Source organism: Amia ocellicauda, chromosome 6 (genome assembly GCF_036373705.1).
Source record: "Amia ocellicauda isolate fAmiCal2 chromosome 6, fAmiCal2.hap1, whole genome shotgun sequence".
Classification (NCBI taxonomy): Eukaryota; Metazoa; Chordata; class Actinopteri; order Amiiformes; family Amiidae; genus Amia; species Amia ocellicauda.
This window is the reverse complement of record NC_089855.1, coordinates 47,265,495-47,289,970: the sequence shown is the minus strand read 5'-3', so window position 1 is coordinate 47,289,970 and position 24,476 is coordinate 47,265,495. Positions and strand designations below refer to the sequence as shown.

The 24,476-nt window shown below is 48.9% G+C and overlaps 3 protein-coding genes and 1 non-coding gene across 5 annotated transcripts; 1 reads left to right on the top strand and 3 right to left on the bottom strand.

Annotated features, from left to right (window-relative positions):
* Nucleotides 1-631: 631 nt before the first annotated feature.
* rrp7a (ribosomal RNA processing 7 homolog A) lies at nt 632-7,714 on the bottom strand. Its single transcript, XM_066707343.1, has 7 exons — nt 7,593-7,714; nt 2,950-3,092; nt 2,674-2,799; nt 2,459-2,582; nt 1,822-1,919; nt 1,436-1,631; nt 632-843 (listed from the first exon to the last, which is right to left on the bottom strand). Exons 1-7 carry the CDS (start codon nt 7,654-7,656, stop codon nt 758-760), a joined length of 837 nt encoding a protein of 278 aa, XP_066563440.1. The 5' UTR covers nt 7,657-7,714; the 3' UTR covers nt 632-757.
* A 408-nt stretch (nt 7,715-8,122) lies between these two features.
* Nucleotides 8,123-15,436, bottom strand: poldip3 (polymerase (DNA-directed), delta interacting protein 3). Of its 2 annotated transcripts, none has more exons than XM_066707335.1 (10): nt 15,243-15,436; nt 13,093-13,265; nt 12,382-12,860; nt 12,055-12,120; nt 11,892-11,972; nt 11,442-11,669; nt 11,255-11,332; nt 11,036-11,165; nt 9,413-9,479; nt 8,123-9,108 (listed from the first exon to the last, which is right to left on the bottom strand). In XM_066707335.1, exons 1-10 carry the CDS (start codon nt 15,305-15,307, stop codon nt 8,913-8,915), a joined length of 1,563 nt encoding a protein of 520 aa, XP_066563432.1. In that variant the 5' UTR covers nt 15,308-15,436; the 3' UTR covers nt 8,123-8,912. The 2 variants fall into 2 exon arrangements, with proteins under 2 accessions (XP_066563432.1, XP_066563431.1); XM_066707334.1 differs by having other exon boundaries at nt 12,055-12,123; nt 15,243-15,432.
* A 438-nt stretch (nt 15,437-15,874) lies between these two features.
* Nucleotides 15,875-16,028, top strand: LOC136752025 (U12 minor spliceosomal RNA). Its single transcript, XR_010817206.1, has one exon. It is a non-coding gene; the product is annotated as a U12 minor spliceosomal RNA (small nuclear RNA).
* Nucleotides 16,029-16,320: 292 nt separating this feature from the next.
* Nucleotides 16,321-23,353, bottom strand: LOC136751607 (putative RNA-binding protein Luc7-like 2). Its single transcript, XM_066707336.1, has 10 exons — nt 22,803-23,353; nt 21,780-21,874; nt 20,124-20,222; nt 19,878-19,988; nt 19,629-19,772; nt 18,254-18,430; nt 17,952-18,136; nt 17,646-17,675; nt 17,362-17,520; nt 16,321-17,278 (listed from the first exon to the last, which is right to left on the bottom strand). The coding sequence occupies exons 1-10, from the start codon at nt 22,861-22,863 to the stop codon at nt 17,035-17,037; spliced, it is 1,305 nt and encodes a 434-aa protein (XP_066563433.1). The 5' UTR covers nt 22,864-23,353; the 3' UTR covers nt 16,321-17,034.
* Between the last annotated feature and the right edge of the window lie 1,123 nt (nt 23,354-24,476).

Here is a 24,476-nt window from a genome sequence, read left to right as displayed (position 1 = left end):
TGAGCAATAAAGCTGAATCCTGCAGTAAATCTGAAGTGTGCCTGCCTGTATAGCGGTGCGAGAATCGAACTGAAATACCTGGTACTATGGTAGTAACATTCATTTACATTTATTAATGCAGATAATAAAACAGAGCACAGTATGCAGGCACGCTGGGTACGGCACAGGCACAACTGATGCACAGACTGGATGCACAGTCCGCTTTTATGAGTCGAACCCGTATCCAACTCCCCCTTCCAGAGTGACCACCCCCACCAGAGCAGCCAATGGCAGCTGCTCATTAGCAGAGTGACGATGTCCCCCTGCTCTCCCACACTCCCTCACCCGTCCCTCTCAGAGGGGATTAACTCATCCTCCCCACTCATCTTTATCAATAGTTTCTGATCTGCTATTCGTACAAGACTGGTAGACAAGAGCGTCTCCTCACCAACCCTTTGTTACGCTATTGATACCAGAGACCCCCTGCATCAGCCAACTGTGTCCATGCTCTGTGAATCTCTCAACATTCAAGGACATCTAGGCAGAATTGACACGTCCCAAACCATGGAATATTACCAGGGTGGAATTTACCCCGTTTCAGACTTACCACACACACACTATACTACACACAGTGTCGACACAGATAAACTGATGTGTTTCTGTTGAGTTTTTATTTTGTTGTAAAAGAAAAAATACAAAATAAACTGATAAACAAGTGGAGGTGTGAACTGTCCTGGAGCGAGGGAGAGGAGGTGTAGTGGAAACAGAGGGGAGGGTGTCAGTAGGGTCTGAATTTCCTCTGGGCTCTCAATACGGCGATGCGCTGCTTGTCCTCCTCAAACTTCCTACGCAGCTCGGCAATGTCTGAGGGAGAGAGTTTCACTCTTATAGTACTGCTGGCAGGTCAAAACAACTTGCTGCAGTTTGTGTGTGTAGGTTTTAATTGTTAAGCTGCAGCTGATTTATGCGTGACGTCACAGCAGGATAATCTCAGCATCTCTCAAGTTGTTTTTCTGCACTAGCACTAAGGAAAACCCGTCACCAAACAAGAATAATAACCCACCCACAGCAGAGATACCATGGTAAATGGATGAATAATATATGGTTGCATCCTGACCCCACAATCCCGGGACATTTTGAGACACCGGGATTTAAAATGAGCTGCTCAATTGAAAAACTAAGATGTTCGTTATCCTACACCTTTGCTAAAATGAATCTGGTTGCTGACTGACTGACCAGTGAATGTCTCGAATGTCTTTAAAACAGTCAAACAACAAATGTGCTTTTCTCCCATCTCATAAGCAATGGATGTGAGTGAAACTTTCAGGACATACTTAGAAAGTACAGGTACACCCTTTCATGTAAAAAAAGACTATACCCCACCTTTAACAGTGACTGACTGGATATTGCAGATTAACAGTAATTAGTTAAGAGTTAATTGGTTAATTAGACTCACGCTCCCTCTGCGTCTCTCTGTGCTGCCAGGTGTAGAAGTTCATGAGCTCCTTCCTCGCTCTCTTCCTCTTCTCCCGCTCCAGCGCTCTGTGATTGGCCGGCTCGCTGTGGGGGCGGGAGGCAGTGTGGCCGCGCCGGGACACCTTGACCCAACCCTCGCCGTCCGCCCCTTCAGCCTCCGCCTCGCGCTGCGCCGCCTGCGAGCCAAATCACACACACGATGAAGTGCCAGCACAGTAGGTCAGCGCTACACAGTACAGTGGAATGATATACAGCACAGAGAAATACAGTGCAGTATGATACAGTATAGTGCAGTACAGTACAGTGTAGCACTATGTTATGCATACAGTACAGTGTACTACAGTACAGTTTCCCGCCCGCCCTCACCTCCTCTTTCCTCCGGTCGTGCTCCAGCATGTAGGCGTCCACTGCAGCCTGCAGCTGCCGTGTGTCCACCAGGGCGGCGCTGTACTGGTCAGCCCACTCTAGAGAGGGAGGGAGGGTGACAGGATAAGTCTCCAGCACAGAGACACTCTCGCTGTGTCACACTGCAGACGGGCCTGAGCCACCACAACTCCTCATTACTGCAGTGCTGGACACGCGTATCCCCCTCTGCGGTGAGCTGCCCCGCACAGAAACCCAGACGCTACTAGAGGGCAGTTTAGTGGAGGCCAGTCTGAGCTCGTGCCCTGCAACACTCGAGGCCAAGGGGAGGTAAAGACAATATTTGGCTATCGTTGAGAAAAGGAAAACAAAGACACTCAGACCCGTGCCGGACACAACTGCTTGTGTAAGAAGTGCTTTCCTGCCCCCACTGGAAACCGAGCCGAATCAATAGGCGTCGAGCTGGAGGTGTGTGGACACAGACTGACACTCAAACCTCTCGTATCGAAAGGGAGGAAACGCACGGCTTCAAGTGTCTGACACTGCAGCAACCACATAATCTATTACACAACCCCGGGCGCAGAGCCGCACCGACAGACACCAGTGTAACACAGTGACCGACAGACTGACACACACTCACTCTGAATCCCCGTCCTGATTGGCTGCTGCTCAGTGGAGAGGACCAATGGCGTGGCAGGACTCAGCTTCTTGGCGGCAGCGACAGAGGAAGCCTTCTTAAACACGACATAGGCCACACTGAAGCCCTGAGAGAGAGAGGAGAGAGAAGTGCAGTCAGTGTGTCAGTCAGTCAGTGTGTCAGTCAGTCAGTCAGTGTGTCAGTCCGTGAGTCCGTACCTCTCTCCTGGGTGTTCTGAAGTACTGGCTCAGCTCTGGTTCTGTGTGCTCCTGTGGGCCGGGCCGCTCCCTCAGCTCAACTGACTCCACAGCCCCACAGTCTGAGAACAGCGCAGACACACACTGCTGCAGAGAGACGGGGGGTGGGGGTTAATACAGACAGTGTCAGCATTAACCCCCCACCCCCAACACACACACTCTCCCTCACTCTCTCTCCCTCCCCCCCTCCCCCTCCCTCTCCCTCTCCCTCTCCCTCTCCCTCTCCCTCTCTCTCACCTCCGAGCAGTAGGGTGGCACGTTGAGCACGAACAGCGTGCGGTCCAACGGGCGGCTGCTGCTGCCTTCCGCCCTTACCCGGTGCTCCTTCACATACAGGTAGTGCTGCGCTGTGCTGGACTGGGAGAACTGCACTGGGACCACTGGGAAAGGGAGAGAGAGAGAGAGACTGGACACTAGGGCGGCGATTTACAGCAGGGGTGAACTGTGTATTTGTCCAGCGTTGTTTTTCGTAAGTTTCTTTTTTGTTGGCGTTCTTATACAACAATCTTCTGATATTGGCAGTGTACGGGAATTAGACACTTAAGTGACTGAGCAATGGATTCACCAACTATTTTTTGCCAGACAAAAATGTTGAGAATCCAGTACAGCAGGGAATTTCTCCTCCAACAGCACCAATCAAACGGCTAGAGACACTGTGTGGATTTAACCCCGTTGAACAATCCAACTGTTGACAGAATGATTGTACGGATGCTAAATTAAGAAAAACCCGGAAACACGGGCTGAGGAAGGTATGCCTCTCTTGTGTCCCTCTGCCCACTATGATTCTGGCAAATGTTCAATCCCTTTGGAATAAGACGGACGAACTGCAGGCCTACAGAGGCGCTTGCATCATGGCTCTCACAGAGACTTGGCTGACAGACAGAGTTAAGCGTCGAGGGCTTCAGGGCGTCTGGATTGCCATGCTGGGACGACTGGCAAAGAGGTTGTGCATCTCTGCATCAGCGAGCGCTGGTGTAGACACACATCTGGTATTGTACGGTGGAAGTTATACATCCATCCCAGGGCAAATGAGGCAAACGCAACAGAGGCAATTGGTTGGGAGGTACGTCAGCTACAAAGTATTTCCCCCGACTCCCCAAATATATTCCTCAGGGACTTCAATAACTGCACCCTGAAGAAAACCTTGTGTAATTGCCATCAATATGTCACCTGTCCCACGATGAGATCTTGGTTTTGTTATTGATCTATCAAAAATGCCTACAAGTCCATCGCCAACCCACCCCAGGGGTCAGCTGACCACACCTCTGTACTCTTAATCCCATTCTACCACACTCTACTGCAAAGAGAGGGCACACTGATGAAGAGGGTCAAAACCTGGTCTGATGCCTCAGCCCTGAGCCTCCAGGGATGTTTTGAATTAATTATATCTCAGGTTTAATGTTTTCAATTTTACAAATTAAACTGAAGTTTTAAAGGCTCAAATTGCAGCCTCTGGCCATAACCTTTCTTGATGAGGACAGTGTGATTAAGACTTTCAAGCATAGTGAAGTAAAAAACATCTCCAGGGCCAGACAAGATGGTGGCTTTCTGCTCGGGTCCTGTTCTGAGCAACTAGGACCAATATTGTGTGACATTTTCCACAGATCCCTCGGTCAGCAGAAGGTGCCTATGCTATGGAAACAGGCCACACAACACAACAAAGAATCCTCAATGACTGCAGGCCAGTAGCCCTCACTTCCCGAGTCATGAAACGCTTGGAGAAACTGGTGAAGGAGCAGCTACTGTCAAAAACCCAGAATCTCTCGGACCCAGTACAGTTTGCTCACAGGGCGAGGAGGGGGTAGAGGATGCAGCTGCCACACTGGTTGCAAGACATTGTTATACAGTGGTGTGATGCTGATTTCTTGCAATTAAATGTAACAAAAACCAAAGACAGGTGGTGGAGGATGTTGAGAGCTATAAGTACCTGGGCACTGTTATTGATTTTAAACTGTGCTTTGATGCAAATACAGTAAGTGATGTGTAAAGCACGACAGTAATTTATTGTACTTGATTGTATTTGGCATATTGCACGTATTTGTTGTATTGTATGTTTGTTTGTTTATTATTATTACTGTGTTGTTGATTTTAGACTTGCCTGCAAACAAATTTTCCTCTGGGTTTATAATAATGATGAAATTAAATTAAATGCATACTACATTCCATTAACACTGACTGACTGACTGGACACTACAGCACATTAACACTGACTGACTGACTGGACACTACAGCCCATTAACACTGACTGACTGACTGGACACTACAGCCCATTAACACTGACTGACTGGACACTACAGTCCATTAACACTGACTGACTGACTGGACACTACAGCACATTAACACTGACTGACTGGACACTACAGTCCATTAACACTGACTGACTGACTGGACACTACAGCACATTAACACTGACTGACTGACTGGACACTACAGTACATTAACACTGACTGACTGACTGGACACTACAGCACATTAACACTGACTGACTGACTGGACACTACAGTCCATTAACACTGACTGACTGGACACTACAGCACATTAACACTGACTGACTGGACACTACAGTACATTAACACTGACTGGACAATGCAGTCCATTAACACTGACTGACTGACTGGACACTACAGCACATTAACACTGACTGACTGACTGGACACTACAGCACACGAACACTGACTGACTGACTGGACACTACAGTACATTAACACTGACTGACTGGACACTACAGCACATTAACACTGACTGACTGACTGGACACTACAGCACATTAACACTGACTGACTGACTGACTGGACACTACAGCACATTAACACTGACTGACTGGACACTACAGTACATTAACACTGACTGGACAATGCAGTCCATTAACACTGACTGACTGACTGGACACTACAGCACATTAACACTGACTGACTGACTGGACACTACAGCACATTAACACTGACTGACTGACTGGACACTACAGTACATTAACACTGACTGACTGGACACTACAGCACATTAACACTGACTGACTGACTGGACACTACAGCACATTAACACTGACTGACTGGACACTACAGTCCATTAACACTGACTGACTGACTGACTGGACACTACAGCACATTAACACTGACTGACTGACTGGACACTACAGCACATTAACACTGACTGACTGGACACTACAGCACATTAACACTGACTGACTGACTGGACACTACAGCACATTAACACTGACTGACTGGACACTACAGCACATTAACACTGACTGACTGACTGGACACTACAGCACAATAACACTGACTGACTGACTGGACACTACAGCACATTAACATTGACTGACTGGACACTACAGTCCATTAACACTGACTGACTGGACACTACAGCACATTAACACTGACTGACTGGACACTACAGCACAATAACACTGACTGACTGACTGGACAATACAGTCCATTAACATTGACTGACTGGACACTACAGTCCATTAACACTGACTGACTGGACACTACAGCACATTAACACTGACTGACTGACTGGACACTACAGCACATTAACACTGACTGACTGACTGGACACTACAGTACATTAATACTGACTGACTGACTGGACACTACAGTCCATTAACATTGACTGACTGGACACTACAGCACATTAACACTGACTGACTGGACACTACAGCACATTAACACTGACTGACTGACTGGACACTACAGCACATTAACACTGACTGACTGACTGGACACTACAGCACATTAACACTGACTGACTGGACACTACAGCACATTAACACTGACTGACTGACTGGACACTACAGCACATTAACACTGACTGACTGGACACTACAGCACATTAACACTGACTGACTGACTGGACACTACAGCACATTAACATTGACTGACTGGACACTACAGTCCATTAACACTGACTGACTGGACACTACAGCACATTAACACTGACTGACTGGACACTACAGCACAATAACACTGACTGACTGACTGGACACTACAGCACATTAACATTGACTGACTGGACACTACAGTCCATTAACACTGACTGACTGGACACTACAGCACATTAACACTGACTGACTGGACACTACAGCACAATAACACTGACTGACTGACTGGACAATACAGTCCATTAACATTGACTGACTGGACACTACAGTCCATTAACACTGACTGACTGGACACTACAGCACATTAACACTGACTGACTGACTGGACACTACAGCACATTAACACTGACTGACTGACTGGACACTACAGTACATTAATACTGACTGACTGACTGGACACTACAGTCCATTAACATTGACTGACTGGACACTACAGCACATTAACACTGACTGACTGGACACTACAGCACAATAACACTGACTGACTGACTGGACAATACAGTCCATTAACATTGACTGACTGGACACTACAGCACATTAACACTGACTGACTGGACACTACAGCACATTAACACTGACTGACTGACTGGACACTACAGCACAATAACACTGACTGACTGACTGGACAATACAGTCCATTAACATTGACTGACTGGACACTACAGTCCATTAACACTGACTGACTGGACACTACAGCACATTAACACTGACTGACTGACTGGACACTACAGCACATTAACACTGACTGACTGACTGGACACTACAGCACATTAACACTGACTGACTGGACACTACAGCACATTAACACTGACTGACTGGACACTACAGCACATTAACACTGACTGACTGGACACTACAGCACATGTACTGATGGCGTTAGCAGTGAGAGGGGGTGAATTTGTTTTCGTTTAACGCGTGTTAATTTCTCGACTCCCATTCTCTGTACACTCGGCCCGGTCCGGCTCTCAGACTCTCGCTGCCATTCCTGTCGTTTCGTTACCTGTAAACCCGCCGGGAAGCTGCAGCGGCGCTTGTTTCGCATGCTTCTGTGTAGACGGCGCCATCTTTGCGTCGTGTTTCTCTTCAAACCGGAACAGGAAGTGGAAGGCCTGCGGACGCGCTAGGCAGCATGGGAACTAGTCTTCGCTCTCCTGTTCCTTCTCGTTCAAAAGGTCTCAGCAGAGCTCAGAGCGACGAGGAATCATAATGTAATTCGAAAATACATTTATAACCACCATATCCGATCTAATTTATAGTAAAAAATATAGTAAAAAACTAGAGGAGACAATTACTATAAGATTTGATACTAAACTGAAAATAAACTATTTATGTGCAGGAAATGGCAGAAGAGAAAACCGATCGAGGGATAGAAAGGGCAGGGAGAGATGTAGCGAGAGAGGAGCTGCTGTCTGTGAATGTGGTTTATTATTGCTCTGGGTATAGCCTGGCTACTGAAACACACATCTTGAGTCTTGACAAACGAGAGAGACAGATGGACACCTTCAATGATTACCCAAACAACACAGAGGATTTCTATATAAACCAGAAACATTTATTATTTCAGATACAGAGTCCCTACGTCTCTGCGGGAGACTGGAACAACGACACAAAACGCAACCAACAGAGAGAGAGAGAGAAAGAGAGGGAGAGGGATGGGGAGGAGGGAGATGAGTTGAGCTTCTGTTTTTATTTAGTTTTCTTGTTGCAGAGAGAGGGAGCGAAGGAGAGGGTCAGGCTCTCTGACAGACGGGACACTAGTCCTGTACATTAACACCAGAGAGAGAGGAAGAGACCGACATGGTGTTAACTGTACTATAAAATGTATAAAAATACGCACACACTCACTCACACACACTGTCTGTATTAACTGTGCAGGTCTCTGGGAATACAGGACAGCTGAGGCTCACGACATGCAGAACTACAGAATCACAAGATATAACACCCCGCCTCTCTCTGTGTCCCCCGCTCTCCCCTGTCCCACATTCACTCATCGCTCTCTTTCTTTCTTCCTTGCAGTCCCTCCCTCTCACAGGTCCTGTAGTGCATCAGACCAGTGTTTGTGAACAGAAAGGTCACTGTCCATGACCAACACAACCCAGTCCATAACAGCCCTGTGCAGGAGTCCAGTCCACTGCAGACTAGTCCAGTGCCATCTCTTAGTCTGGTCTGTGGACACTCAGCGTAATACTGGGACTAACTGGGAGACTGTCAGAGAATGTGTGTGTATAATTCAGTGTGTATCAGTGTGTGTGTGTGTGTGTGTGTGTGTGTGTGTGTGTGTGTGTGTGTGTGTGTGTGTGTGTGTGTTAGTGTCCCTGCCCTATATCTTGATGCGAAAGGCGGTTGGGGGGGCGGCAGGGTCAGCAGGGGGCCCGGGGGGAGATTTGAACAGCGCTCTGAGGACCGTCTGGGGGTCCACCTCAGGGGGCGGCTGTGAGGGGGTGGGGCGGGGCGCTGAGCGACGCAGGGCGGAGGGGCCGGAGTCCTGCCTGGAACCTGGGCTGTCACTGAGCCGCCTGAGAGAGCGAGAGAGAGGTCCATCAGTGTGTCAGTGTCATTGTGTCACAGAGTCAGTGTGTGTGTGAGAGAGAGAGGTCCAGTGTGTCAGTGTCATTGTGTCACAGAGTCAGTGTGTGCGCGAGAGAGAGGTCCATCAGTGTGTCAGTGTCATTGTGTCACAGCGTCAATGTGATAGAGAGAGAGAGAGGTCCATCAGTATGTCAGTGTAAGAGAGAGAGAGAGGATCATCAGTATGTCAGTGTGTGAAAGAGATTCCTCAGTGTGTCAGTGTCAGTGTGTCACAGCATCAGTGAGACTCACAGCAGGATGGGCTGGTCAGAGGTGATGACGTTTCCCTGGATGTGGAGATTACACTTCATGGGCTGACCTGCAGGCAGACACAAATGTTAGTCAAAATCTATCATCTGTCTTTGACCTGGCCTCCTGTGGCACTCCCCATATTCCTGTATGAGATGCCAACCCCTTGATCCCAACCCAAGCCCACCTGACACTTCCTGCCAAACATGACCCTTGACCCCTGACCCTACCAGAGTCAAGGCATTGGTATTGGTCATCTAGTCTGTCAATCATATTGTATGCAGCCAATCACTTTCCAGGAAATACTTGGCAATAAGTTTCGGTGGTGTTAGCGAGTAGTTTTGAGGTCCTTAAATCGGGAGATTCAGCTGCTTATATAGCAGCATTATATATATACAGTCACACAGGCTTTACAAGTTATTTTTACAGTCAGACAGGTTAGTGGAATTACGATGGTTTTGAATTTTACTCTCCATTCATTCATTTTTTCAAAAAGCAAGGAAGTTATCTTTAGGCAAGGCTAGTTAGGACAAAAACTGTAACATCCCCTGTGAAAAAGTAGTGTTCTACAGTATACTGGGTCAAAATAGAACAAAAAGCATAGTCATACTATTAGTATACTATTTTTACCCAAGTATACTTTTAATATACTAATTTTTAGCAAGGGATAAATTAAACATTATATTTTAATAAGTTGTGCTTTGAAAGGCATATTGACCTGGTCTTAAACTGAATACATATGATGACACTTCACTGTAAACACTGTAAAGGGAAGACACACACACACACACACACACACACACACACACACACACAGATGCACACTTTTGTGTGAACGGTCATGTTTTAATGTTCAGCTAATAAAAATAAAAGCATGATGTTCTTTATCAATGTGAGATCAGTCCTTGTATTCATGTGTTAACATCGGTCATCTTTGTTGGTTGTTTGCAAACACTTTTGTATATTGACATTAGTTGTTGTTTCTATTAATGGCACTTGCTTTAAGAAACAGTTAAAGCAGTCTAACTGTTCTTTATAACCTCTGTGTTAACTAGCTACCTGACATACAGTATGCAATGCAAACTGATAACTGTGGCCTCAGTACAATACAGGTGCACTAGTGTGAGCTAAGCTCTATTTGCTCAGTGTCAAAAGTGATTTGGCATGAGGGCTGGCCTTTTTGCATACTACATTAACAAGTCGGTCTTGTTCGGGATATGAATTTAGCCTACAGGAGCTACTGCAGTGCACCTCCACTTCTAATTTTACTTCCCCTTTAAAGTGTTTACAGTCAATAGTGTCACCATATGGATTCAGGTTTACAAAAATGTAAATGGTTGATTATTGAATGTTACTCTCACTTCAGTCTGATTGTAGAAATAACATTCAAGTTATAAAACCTCTGGGGCTGCTCATTCTTGATTGAACACTTCTCATGACAGAGACCACTGAGCAATGCCAGCGCCTCGAGTCCTGTGTGGGCGTGGCTTGCCCAGAGAGACAGAGTGGGATTCATAACACAAACGAGAAACAGCACTTGGCCATGATCCCTAACCCCCGGACCCCTGAATGTCTCTGTTCAAACAGCAGTTATAGTTGACCCCTGACCCCTGACCCCTGACGTACCATCCAGACAGCGGTTGTTGTACTTCCTGTAAGCGGCGACAGCGTCATCCTTCCTAACGAACACGACCTCGGCGACCCCTGACCTCAGGAGCCGCGCCCGCTTCAGAGCCCCGCACACACAGAACAGCTCCTGAGAGGAAGACAAACACCAAAATTGACTGACTGACACGGCACAGTGCCAGTGTGGGGTCAGTGCTGTCAAGTAGTCAGTGCCATTACCACAATGTCCTCCTCAGTGACTCTGGGGTGCAGGTTGTTCACAGTCAGCTTGGTCCCTTCCAATGGACTGAAGACAGGCTGAGAGAGAGAGGGAAGGAGAGAGAGATAGAAAAGGAGGGGATTAATACATACACTCTCGGACAGAGACGAACAGTCTTCCCTTCTCTCTCTGTCTCCCTCTAAGTACCTGGGGTGCCGCGGGGGGGGCGGTCACAGCCGGCGTGGGGGGGGCATTGTTGATGAGGGTCCGAGAGACGGGCTGCAGGGCGGGGGGGCGCTGTGGGGGCGCAGCAGGGGCAGGGGGGGGCGCCTGGGCTGGGGCAGGGGGGGGCGGCGCCGTGTAGGCATCATTCTGAACCACTTTGGTGAAGGGGGGGCCGCCCAGAGAGAAACAGGAGCCACTGACCGTATGAGCCTGTGGGGTGGGGGGGTGGAGATGGAAAGAGTGAGAGAGGGATGGAAGGAAGGAGAGAGAGATTAATACAGTTCCACAGTGAAATGCTATACAGGGTTGTCTGTCTCTGGGTAGTGTCGTGTTGTATTAGTCATGTGCTGCGTGTTATAAATGCTGTGTGTGTTGAGCGTGCTGTCTGTATGTGCTGCATTTGACATGTAATGCAGGTTGTGTGTGACTGACCCGAGGCTGGGCGAAGTCATTGGTGGTGGTGATCTTCATCTGCTTGCTGGGGATCAGAGACATACCATCGTCTTCATCACCCTGAGAGAAGGAGAGGGTCAGACAGTGAACTCACCCAACCCAACCCAACCCAACCCAACCCACAGCACAGTCCCTCTCTCACCGTCTGCCCCGCCGGCGCTCTGTTCATCACATTGATCCGCACACCGCTGCTCAGACCCACCGGCCTCTGCTGCGGGGGGGGGAAGGGGGAGGAGAGAGAGATTTGAGTAGCCACTGAATGGACAGGACAGTGCACTGAGTGCGAGAGCCTTGCCTTGGCAACACTGATGTCATACAGTCAGGCCAGTGAAGCTGTTATTTTAAACGGAATTGAAAAAGAGCTCAATTGTCAAGACTACTGTACTTCATCAAAAACAACGCCTCTCGGATCACTGCATTCACAGCTGCTATTATTATTATTCAGAATCACTTGATAGAATTCTCTCACCTGTATCGTCTTGGTGATCTTCATGGAGGGCGTGGCAGCCCCCGGGGTGGTCGTGCCCCCCGCAATGCTCCTCTTCAGACTCAGCCTATCCCGCGCGTCCATCAGCTTGCGGGGCCCGCCCCCTTGATCAGGGGCCCCCTGGCCCACTCTGGACAGTAAGCCTCGCTGGGCAACAGGCAGGAACAGAGGCACGGAGTGGGACAGCCCAGCGAGGAGTGGATGGGGGTTGAACTGGGCAGACTGGGGGCTGTGGGGCTGCAGCTGGGGGGCAGTGTTGTGTAGTTGTACAGAGTGGTGGTGGTTATTGTTATTGTGTACTTGCTGCTGCTGCTTGCGTGAGTTGATAGCCTGCCTGGCGTCCGATACAGGGACCACCACCGCCGGAGCCCCTGCCCCCGGGGCCGCACCACTTCCCCCTCGGATGCGGAATCTGGCGTCTTTCTGGGTGAGTTTCTCCCGAGCGTCTTTCACTGGGAATACTGGAGGAGAGGAGAACGGACAAATCATGAGCCATGAATCCATAACAATGCACTACCGTACAATACAGCACAGTAGCATATAAAACACTACATACAGCACAATCCTGTGTAAAACAGTACAGCACCGTATACAATACCATTTCTGACACTACAGCCCAACACACACACACACACCACAGGACACTGTGTAGCAGCACAGTCTCTACCACTATAGACACCCTCCTCTACTCACCTCCTCCTCCACCCCCCCCGAGTCTCTGCCTGGCGTCCGATACTCCAATTTTCTGTCTAGCGTCGAATGCCCCCACTCCCCCCCGGAACAGCACGGGGGCCACAGGGGCCGAGGGGGGGGCACCGATCCGTGAGCGTAGTCCCCCACCACCTCCACCCCCTCTTCCCACGGGCCTGAGAGAGAGAGAGAGAAAAAATATTATACATTTTAATAGATATAGTCATGGATAAAATATTGGCACCCATGCAGTTTTTTTTCAAATAATGCATAATTTCTTCAAGAAAACTGTTGAAATTAAAATGTGTCTCTGCTTTGCAGTTGAACAAAAAACATTTCCCAGACAATATTATTGGCACCTTCTAGAAGTAGTTATAAATAATTAGATTTCAAGCAGGGGATTCTCCTTCACTTTGAAACTGAACTCCTCTGTGGTGAGTTGCAGGTGCCTGCAATATAAAGATCACTCATTCAACCAAGTCTGAATAGTGTGTGTACCACAATGTGCATGGAGAAAAAGAAAACCAAATTGTCTGAATGTCAGAAACATAACTATAGCCAAGCATGGACAATCTCAAGGCTACAAGTCTCTCTCCAGAGACCTAGATGTTCCTGTTTCCACCATACATAATGTTTAAGGCCCATTCCACTGTAGTCAGCCTCCGTGGATATGGCAACAAGAGAAACCATGGAAGATTGCAGCGAAGGATAGTTCGAGTGTTGGAGAAAGCACATCAATCAACCACCACACAGATTCAAGCTGACATTCAGACACAAGGTACAACAGTTACAACTCACACCATCCATACCATCCGTTATATGGTAGGAGACCCAGGAGGACCCCACCACATAAGAAAGCATGATTGCCAACAAACATTTGAGCATGCCAAAATCCTTCTGGGAGGGACAGATGAGACCAAATTGGAACTTTTTGGCAAAGCACACAGTCTCTATGTTTAAAGAGACCAAAATTAAGCATTCAAAGAAACACCTTCCCTACAGTCAAACATGGAGGAGGTGCAGTGATGTTTTGGTGTTTCTTTGCTGCCCTTGACACTGGGTGCATTGACTGTGTGCATGGCATCATGAAATGTGGAAAATACCAAGGCATTTTGGACTGCAATGTCGAACCAAGTGTCAGAGTTCTGGGTCGAAGCATGGGTCTTCCAGCACGACAATGACCCCAAACACATAAAAAGCACACAGGAGTGGTTCAGGACAAAACTGTTCTGAAGTGGCCAGCAATGAGTCCAGATGTAAATCCCATTGAAAACTTGTGAAAATTATTATTATGCCCATTGTGAGAATGCACCCTTCAAATCTGGGACAACTAGGGTGTGATTAATTCAGTCAATGCCTTTTCTGTTTATTTCCTGATTTAAATTGATATATTAAGTTCTGAATCAAAAACAAAGGTTCTGTAATATTGACAGTGAAGTAAAGACTTGTGTAGACCACATATCTTGGTCAATTTCAACTTATTTTTAGGGACAATTGGTGCCAATATAGCCAAAGGTGCCAATATATATATATGCACGACTGTACAGACTGGTCACTACAGAGAGAGATAGGCAATGCGTGTCTGAAACACCACTACACATTCAACACAAACTCTCCGCTACACTACTCTAATGAGAATGGGCGTTGTACAATATTATAATTGCTACATAAGTCACAGTAAAATGTTTCAGCTAATGCAAACAAAACACGCACAAAGAAATGTGGCAAACAAAAGCCACCATGACCACCATGACAACGTTTAAACTCTCATGACACTTTTAAAGTTGAGTTCATTCACTGCGCCCATATTTTAAAACGGTACTACATTCCCTCTAAATCACAATATCGCCCAACACAGCGCCACGGAGACGCACTCCGGAAGCCAAGCGTGACTGACGGTAAGGGTGAGCCAATAGGAGCTCAGGGCCGGTGCAGGGAGCCAATCAGAAGGCTCGGCCCGGGTCGAGGGAGCCTGTGAGCAGGGGGGAGGGCGGGATCAGCCAGTGAGAGTTTGTAACGAAGCGACGGTATATTTATTTTTCTCTCATTTTAAATAAACAAAGTTGTCGCCCTTTTCCTCTAAGAAACACGTTGGCTCGGTCTCTCCCTTCCGCCCCCGCACGGCCTGCGCTCGCCTGGTCTCAGACACTCACCTCGTATTCGCTTTGGAGTTAAAACCGCGTAGCCGTATCACATCGTCCAGTGAAAGGTCCGCCATCTTGATTCTGAGAGAACGAAAGCGAGCGGAGGCGGCGCTGAGACGGCGCAAGGGGGGCTGGGAAGGAAGCGGGTCAGAGCGGGACAGTGGCCGCCGAGGGACACACAAGGGACGAGAGGGCGCTGAGTTTATCGATAGAGAGAAACATATGGGGAGAAAGAAAGAAGAGAGTGGGAGGAAATAAGGAAAAAGGAAAGACTGTATTTAAGAAATACTATTATAATAATGCAACTGAGCGAAGCAATTCATTAGAAACGCTGGTTGTGTTTATGTTGCGAACAAAAAACTACATTTCCCCCGAGCCTCTCAGCGGAATAGCCACTACAAATCCTCCCAGCTGCCTTTGCGACACCGACTATTTGCATACCGCTGTGGAACCCGAGTTTTCAAGCGTTAAAACCGCTGCAATGTGGAAACCCGCGCCTCCAGAAAGTGCCCGGCACGGCTGTAGCAGCCTGTCGAGGATGGAGAGGGAACCCGCATGGCGAGCGGGCGCTGTTCCGCTGCCCACCCTGAGCCCAAGGCAGACGCTGCGGGACAGGACGCGTGAGCCCGGCGCTGCTCGGCATGCCTTAAACTAATGAGTAAGGAAAATAACGACCCGGGGTGACGCCCGCGTCCTCGCCACGACACGCGAGAGCAATTTTTGAACGGGCACAGGTCGGAGCCGCGCGGTGACCCGCCTACTTTTGCGGGATGCTCGCGGCGAGAGATCTGCCCCGCAAACCTGTGCGCGAAGAGAGACAAGCGCCCCGCAGCGCCCCGCAGCTGCACGAGTCCGCCGTGTGCGCGCAGACACCCGTTTATTCCCGGGAGAGGTCGTGGACAGTGACATGCGCACTGACGCTCCTGTTTCACATGGCCGGGCGCCTGCGCTGTGGAGCCCGTGTGACCAGCAGGGGGCCGCCGCCGCCGCGGAGAGGGACTCTGTTCTCCCCCGCCCGGTACACTTTAAAACAATGAGGCACTATGTATCCGCTCACTTATCAACAGACCACACAAGGACATCGACATTTGTACAATGAAACTAATGTTTTATTTGTCTCTTTCTTGTTATTGTACATTAAATTACAGCTCCCAAATGCATTACAGTTTCCAGAGGGCCACCGTGTGTTTCAGTCTCCATCTATGGGTGAGTGCGTCTGTCAGTTTGTCAGTGTGTGTCCGTCTGTCTGTATTGGTCTCTGCGTGTGCGTCTAGCTCTCGCGCTGTGTGTGTGTGTTTCAGTTACTCTACTAGTCACCGTCTCAGCAGCCCCCTCCACACTCAGACTACCTCAGACAAAAACATTCTGCCAAACCAATGCAATAAAAATAAACTGAAAAACAAACCAAATTAAACACAAAATTAAAAATCAAATGGAAAAGCATCCGACCCGGACAGATCAAGAGCGAGGAGAGAGAAAGATCAAGGCCACACTGATGTCACTTAGTCATGCCAATAAAGCTTTTTAATTAAAGACCTTCACACACCAAACCACTCCCTCAGCATCCCCCCTCTCCCTCCATCTTCATCCCTCTTTATTTTATTCATCTCTCATGAGTCACAAAATCATGGGAACACCAAGTTCTCCCACCCAGACAGAAGCTGAACAGTCAGTGTATTTGTTGCCACCCTCCCTCCCTCCCTCCTTCACTCTCGCTCTACACAAAAAAAACCCTGATCCCTTCCCTCCCTCCCTCCCTCCCTCCCAAAGTATTCCTCCCTCCCTCAACCCCTCTCTGCCTCTAGATTTCTCCAGACTCCCTCTCGTCCGAGCTGGAGCCTCCCTCTCTGTCCAGCGAGGGCGAGCGTGGCCTCTCCCGCTCCCTGGGCCGCTCCCTCTCCCTGCCCCGCTCCTGCTCTCTCTCCCTCTCCCGCTCCCGCTCGGGGTCCGTCTGTCTCTCGGGGGACGGGGACACCTTGTCCGTCTCTCTGTCCCGGGGCTCTGGCTCGGTGGGGCGGGACGGGCGTTCGCGCTCTCCTGACCTCCTGGAAGGGAAATCAATCCACAAGTCAATCCAGGAAGGAGTCAGTCCGTCAGTCCATGCGTCAGTACGTGCGTCAGTCCATACCTCCTCTTCTTGCTGTGGTGCGAGTGGCTGTGGGAGCGGGAGCGCGGCCGGTCGGGGTGTCTGTCTGCGTGTCGGTCCGTCGGACGGTCCGAGTGCCGGTGCCGTCTCTCCCGCGAGCCGGAGGACATCTTGTGCCGAGAGCGGTGTGAGCTGCCCTCCCTGAGAGGAGGAGGAGAGAGAGAGGGAGTTCACATGATATACGTGCACTCTTGGATTGGACGCTACAGAACCTAAACACTGACAGAGGGGGAGAGACAGACGGGGGAGAGAGTTTAATGCCGTACCTCCGTCGCTCTCCACTGCGCGATCTCGTCCTGAAACAGATCAATTACCAACACGTCAATTGTCAGCTCGACGGCACAGGGATCTAGAACTGCGGCACGGCGGGCCCAGGACCCGAGACGCTGCCACGCAAGATCAGTGATCGCAGAATCACGAGAAACAGAACTACAGACAACTGAGAGGAACCAAATTTCCTCTGTAAATCAACAAACGGAGCAAACGGTACCGGCTGCACTGACCGGTGGGTTGTGTGGAGATTCGTCCATTAAAAATATATTGTCAACAACACACTGTGGCCGGTGCCTCACCTCCTCCTCTCTCGCTCCCTCTCTCTCTCCCGCTCTCGCTCCCTCTCCTTCTCCCGCTCTCGCTCCCTCTCCTTCTCGCGCTCCTTCTCCCGCTCCTCTTCGCGCTCCCTCTCCTCGCGCTCACGCTCCTCCCAGCGCCGCGTGCGGTCCTGACTGCGCTGCATTCGCTTGTCCGCCACCGCTTTCTGGAGAGGGAGAGAGAGAGAGACAGAGAGGGGGGTGATGTGTGCTGCGCTGATGGGACACAGGACAGGACACAAACCCACCGCCGGGACATGGCAGGACAGTGACCGACGCTCTACCTTCATGGCCTCCAGCTTCTCTCTGATCTCGATGAAGCCCAGGTGCAGCTTCCCACCGAAGTGGTCGGCCAGGCGGCGGTCGTTGTCATGCAGCCCCAGGTAGGCGGAGCACACCTCGCACACGCGCAGCTTCTGCTGCTGGAAGCTGGAGGCGGGCATGGAGTTCCGGTACAGGTCCTGAAACACAGGGACACAGAGCCGGGTGAGAAGCACAGATAGGGGGTCACGTCATTCGGGCGTGTAGAGAGACGCCATCTTGCCTAGGTACAGTGTGGTGTAGGGTGCTATGCTAAGGAAGCTGTGTACGAAGTCTCATCTTTTCTGACAGTTATGCCCCCTAAGACTAACTTTATTAATGTTTGACCCTATAACTAGAGCTCAGTAAATGTGTTGGAAACTGAAGATCGGTTCCAGCGGTTCAGTGATTGTGGAATGCGCAGTCGACAGCGTTATCCAGGGCAGCGCTCAGTGGTCTCGCACACACAGTAGGACAGTGGGCTGTAACTCAGCTCAAATGCACACAGTATTGTCAGGGACTCCAGCAGCCTGAGACTGAGCCAGGAGACGACAAACTGGGTCAGATAATACAGTAAGTTACATCAGGGTTAGATACACACGTGTCTCAAGCACTGGAGATACGCGGAAGGCAGTTTAAAGAAACAAGTTTAGTATTTGATGTGAAACATTGATATTCTTAGGTTTCAGGATGATCCTTTTAACACAAGTGTATTAAAATGTGTTTAAAGCCATGTACAGTGCCTTGGATAAAGCGCTCTGCAAAGTAACTATCAATTGTTCAATTCCCTGTTACTGTTCTCTGTGAAATCTGATAAATTTTCATTGTGTTCCTGTAAATAAAACCTCAAACGTGCCCATGCAGCGTATTCTGTTTTTGGTAAGCGCACTTTGTACTGTTAGAAATAGCCTCTTCAGTCGTGGGTATGATGTTGAACAGAGGTGTGTGACAGTGTGCAATAAGAACAGGCCTGATGACGATATCATGCATATTTCTCACTTCCTGCAGTTGGAATGTGATCTACACTTAGTCGGATATTAGTCATTTCAATGACAGCGTACTTTTATGTTTTTATGTTTGTAAACCAATATATTTATGTCATATTTGTAGTTGTAATATTTCAGTTTGAATTAGAAGTTTAAACAATAAACAGCTCTGTTGCATTACAGGCACTGTTCTCCTGCCCCTGCGCAATATGGCCGCCAGTTTGCATACGGGTCCTCAGAGCGCTGGAACAGGAAGGTCCAGTCTAGTGAATCTAGATCTGTGGTAACAACACTTCATACTGTATAGTTACAGTACAGCTCCTGCAATACAGTTACAATCACTAAAACACCTCAATAGCCCCCCACGCCTCACCTCTGCCTCCCTCTTCATCTCCCTGGTCTTCTCCACCTTCTCCAGCACCAGCTGGGCCTCGTCCACGCTGCCCTCACCCCCCAGCTGCTCCGCCCGCGCCAGCAGCTTCCCGATCTCCTCGTTCAGCTCGTGGACACGCTCCGCCTGTGTGGGGGGAGACAGTTCATTCACTATTGATACACGGGCACAGAGGGAAAGGGAGAGGGAGAGAGAGAGCACAGGGGCCGGCTGGGGGTTGGGGGTCGATACCTTGGCGGCGACCTCAGCACTGATCTCCTCCTGGGTCTCGGCCAGACGCTTCTTGGCCAGCTCTGTGCGGCGGTCACAGTCTGCAATGAACGACTGCAGGTGCTCTGTGGCCTGAGGGAGGGATGGACAGACAGACAGACAGGTGAACAGCCTGCAAGACACCGACACTGCACTGAGGGGGAGAGACAGACAGGTGAACAGCCTGCAGGACCTTGACACTGCATTGAGGGAGAAGGGGTCACTTACGTCCAGCTCGAAGAAGAACTCCTGGTTCTTGGCGGCAATCTCGTAGTCAGCCCTCAAAGCGAGGTCATGGACCTTCACACATTCGCCCAGGTCCATCCTCTACAACAACACAACACTGTCAATAACACACCTTCACACACTAAGTGAAGGAAAACGTTTCCCCGTGACCCAAAACAATCTTCTGAACAGAGTTTTGATAACATCACACTAAAGCCTGAGCAATAGATACATACTAGCTTTAACCACTTGACTAAGTAATAATTACAATTAGACTTTGACGTTACTTGTAAAACCATTTAAAATAAAGTATAATACAAAAATGACCAACAGATAAGTCACTTAATGTGACGCGTGGACCTGCCTGTTGTTCACTATCTCACTTCAGTCCCTGTGAAAGGATCAGGTACACTGTGGAGTTGGTTTGTTGCTTGTTTTTAACTTTATCAAAGTTGAAAATCCCAGTTCGCACATGTAGGTTGTTATGAATGGCAGCAACAACAGAACACTAATCTTACTCAGCAGTGGATATTCTTGGAAAATACTGATCCAAAACAATGGCAAATGTAATGAATTGTGGCGTGTTTTCAGTGTGCCATCACAGGTAAGTTGCCCCAGCTTGTTTTCTTTCTCAGGCATCAAGTTTAGCTCAATTATGGAGTCAGGATTTTTAAAAGCAAAAAGATTTTCATCCAACACTTTCTTCCAAGTTTGCAAACCCCTCTGCAGGAGTAGTGACTAAAACAGTCAGACAGAGCAGCGAGATACCACTCAATAACACTTAAAATCATTCACTTTTCTTTACTGATGCTGTTCTCCTCAGTGTGTTGTAACAGTGTTGGGACGATTACTTTTCAGCCGTGCTTGACACAGTTCTAATGACTTCTGGCATGCTTGTATGTGTTCCCAGTGTCAGAATAAATCACTGCCTCCTTGTAACTTCAAATTAAGAACTTTCTCTGATAACTAAAAAATCCATTTTAAACTTTAGTTTTAAACAGCAACAAACTGATTCAGAATGCAGTTGACGTTACGTTAGGTGCGATTAACTACATTCAAAACGTGTGTAAGAGGAAACTCCAAACAAATACGTCTTGCTTGATACAAGTAACTGGCTCAACTTTTAAATTGTGAAATCTTATTATAAAACTAACAAAAAAACGTTTTAATTTGCAAGCGGCCTTATCTTCTGCGACCTGTACTTTGAAAACCACTCCTCTACAACACAAGTCAATAACACACATTCACACACTCACCCACACAGTGTTCAGTACTCAGACCGTGTTGAGTGTACAGCATTAAACGTTCGGTGTAAACCAGTGGTGCCCCAGCACAGTCCTGGACAGACTCTATACAGAGTTTTGTCACCCTAAGCTGATAATATCAAATGATTGGGAACACATGGAAGTTATTGATCAATGAAGCCAATAATGAGTTAATTTACAGGAACTCCGGTCACTGAGGGCTGAACAGTGTAGTTCCTTTTCTTAATATCATCTCTCTAAATCACCCGTTAAACAGATCACAATTGTCCCAGGTGTTTAGAAAGTGGTGATTGAAGGTTACATCTTAAGCCCTGTTGTTCAGTGGATCTGGGGGACTGGGTTTGAGCAGCACTGGTGTACAGCGTGTCCATGAGCACAGCGGGTCAGTACTGACCGTTCCTGCCAGGATGTCGTGGGGGCAGCAGTCCAGCAGATGGCTCTTACACACGCGCTCGTCCGTGAACTTGATCCGCTGGCGCATGGAGTCCCCTGCCAAGGAATCAGATCAATCAATAACACCGCCCATCCCTGCCCCTGCCCCTCTCCACCATCATTAAAAAGGATGGATTGAGCCAATGAGCAGGGAGAGTGAAACAGACATGGGTATAGAGGGAGAGAACCAGACAGAGACACACTGGTATAGAGGGAGAGAAAGACAGACACAGGTATAGAGGGAGGGAGGGACACGGGTATAGAGGGGGAAATAGGCTGGTTCAATTCAGGGTGTAGTGGGGGCTGCACAATGTGGTACACAGCACAATTTACACAACAATTAACATTTAACAATGGAATGGAATATTATGGTATGGAATTGGTTCGGTTTATGTGGATTTGATGCTTTTCGAAACTTTAATTTACCCTCGTCCCCCCCCAAAAAAAAAAAAAAAAAACTATTCTCTTCCGGTTTAATGAAACAAAAGTATCGAATACACAACACCCGCCCCTCTCTCGCCTTCCAATTGGCCTCCGCCGAGCCTCAGTGCTCCCCGATTGGCCGACACGCCTGTCCATCCCGAGACCGGAAACTCGTCCCTCCCGCTCCTGCGCCCCACCGCCCCCTTCCCCCTCTTCCTGCCCATGTCAGGCCGCACTCAACTTAACTCGAGCTCTCATTGGACGCTGGCCCCGCCGGTCAAACAATGCGACGCGCTGATTGGCGGAGCGAAGGCAAAAGGGTGGGGTGAGCGCTTTCAGATCCCGCCCCGGATCCCCCTTCAGCGAACTCTCTCACTTTCGACATGAAATGCAGTTATACTTTCGAGTCTTTTACAATAAATATAATTCACAATGAAGCGCAACCCAGAGCGCTGTGCGGTCTATAGGCGGCTCACTGGCTCCTCAGACCCGGATGTTCGCTCTCGGACGGCAGCACCGCGGCGCCGTATCATTCACGCGTGTTGGGTTATGAGCCACTCACCGTCCCTCGCCGTCCCCATGAGCTGATCCAGCATCGCCCGCATCTGGGCTTGAGCCGACATCGTGCCGTGCGACCCCGCGCCCCTGTGTGCTAAAATAAAGTACAGATATAGATCTAAAAAACGAAACAAAAAATATCCGCTTCCGTTCCTTCAGTGGCGAGCTGGTGTGTGGAAAGGCCGAAAGTAAAGTCTCTTATTCTCTCTGTCGCGCACTTTTGTCCCGGCGGCCCCCCTCTCTCCAGCCCCCGGTCGCGGCCGAAGTGCGTTTGCAGACGGGAGAGGAGGAGAGAAACAGCGGGAGCGAGTGGCCTGCGTGCGGTCGAGCGATCTGCCTCCGGATTCAGGACGATCCGCGTCGCTATCTGTTTGTCTGAAAGGTTGTCATGACAGTTGATCTCTCTATGGGTCTGTGTCTCTGTGTGTTTGTCGTCTGTTTCTCTCTCTCTGTTTCTGTGTTTCTGCTTCTCTTCCCAGAGAGCCAGCGCTCGGCCGGATCTCGCGCACTCGCTCTCGAGGCAGCTGCAGCCGGAAGTACCCCGCTCCGCGCGCTGGCCGGCTCTCAGTGACGTCACCCCGACTGCGACGGCAGCCGTCCGTCCGTCCTGACGTCAGCACGTCACGGCGTTAGGACGTTGGAGGAGCAGGTGGTGGGCCCTGGCTTGGTTGGGAGATGTGCAGGGGCGAGGCGGGGTGTATTTGCAGTATAATCTTCCATTAGCATAATCATTATCATTAAAGTTATTGTTGTTTTCGTTGTCTCCTTATTAGTTCTGCTTTCCACGGTTCACTTGCAGACGCAGACGTTACAAATACAATGTTATATACAATAGTACAGTAGTACATCCAGCTGCAACACACTATTCACAACAGTGTATTCTAATACAGCCCATGTTATGCAGTGCTATACACTCACCTAAAGGATTATTATGAACACCATACTAATACTGTGTTTGACCCCCTTTCGCCTTCAGAACTGCCTTAATTCTACGTGGCATTGATTCAACAAGGTGCTGAAAGCATTCTTTAGAAATGTTGGCCCATATTGATAGGATAGCATCTTGCAGTTGATGGAGATTTGTGGGATGCACATCCAGGGCACGAAGCTCCCGTTCCACCACATCCCAAAGATGCTCTATTGGGTTGAGATCTGGTGACTGTGGGGGCCAGTTTAGTACAGTGAACTCATTGTCATGTTCAAGAAACCAATTTGAAATGATTCGACCTTTGTGACATGGTGCATTATCCTGCTGGAAGTAGCCATCAGAGGATGGGTACATGGTGGTCATAAAGGGATGGACATGGTCAGAAACAATGCTCAGGTAGGCCGTGGCATTTAAACGATGCCCAATTGGCACTAAGGGGCCTAAAGTGTGCCAAGAAAACATCCCCCACACCATTACACCACCACCACCAGCCTGCACAGTGGTAACAAGGCATGATGGATCCATGTTCTCATTCTGTTTACGCCAAATTCTGACTCTACCATCTGAATGTCTCAACAGAAATCGAGACTCATCAGACCAGGCAACATTTTTCCAGTCTTCAACTGTCCAGTTTTGGTGAGCTTGTGCAAATTGTAGCCTCTTTTTCCTATTTGTAGTGGAGATGAGTGGTACCCGGTGGGGTCTTCTGCTGTTGTAGCCCAACCGCCTCAAGGTTGTACGTCTTGTGGC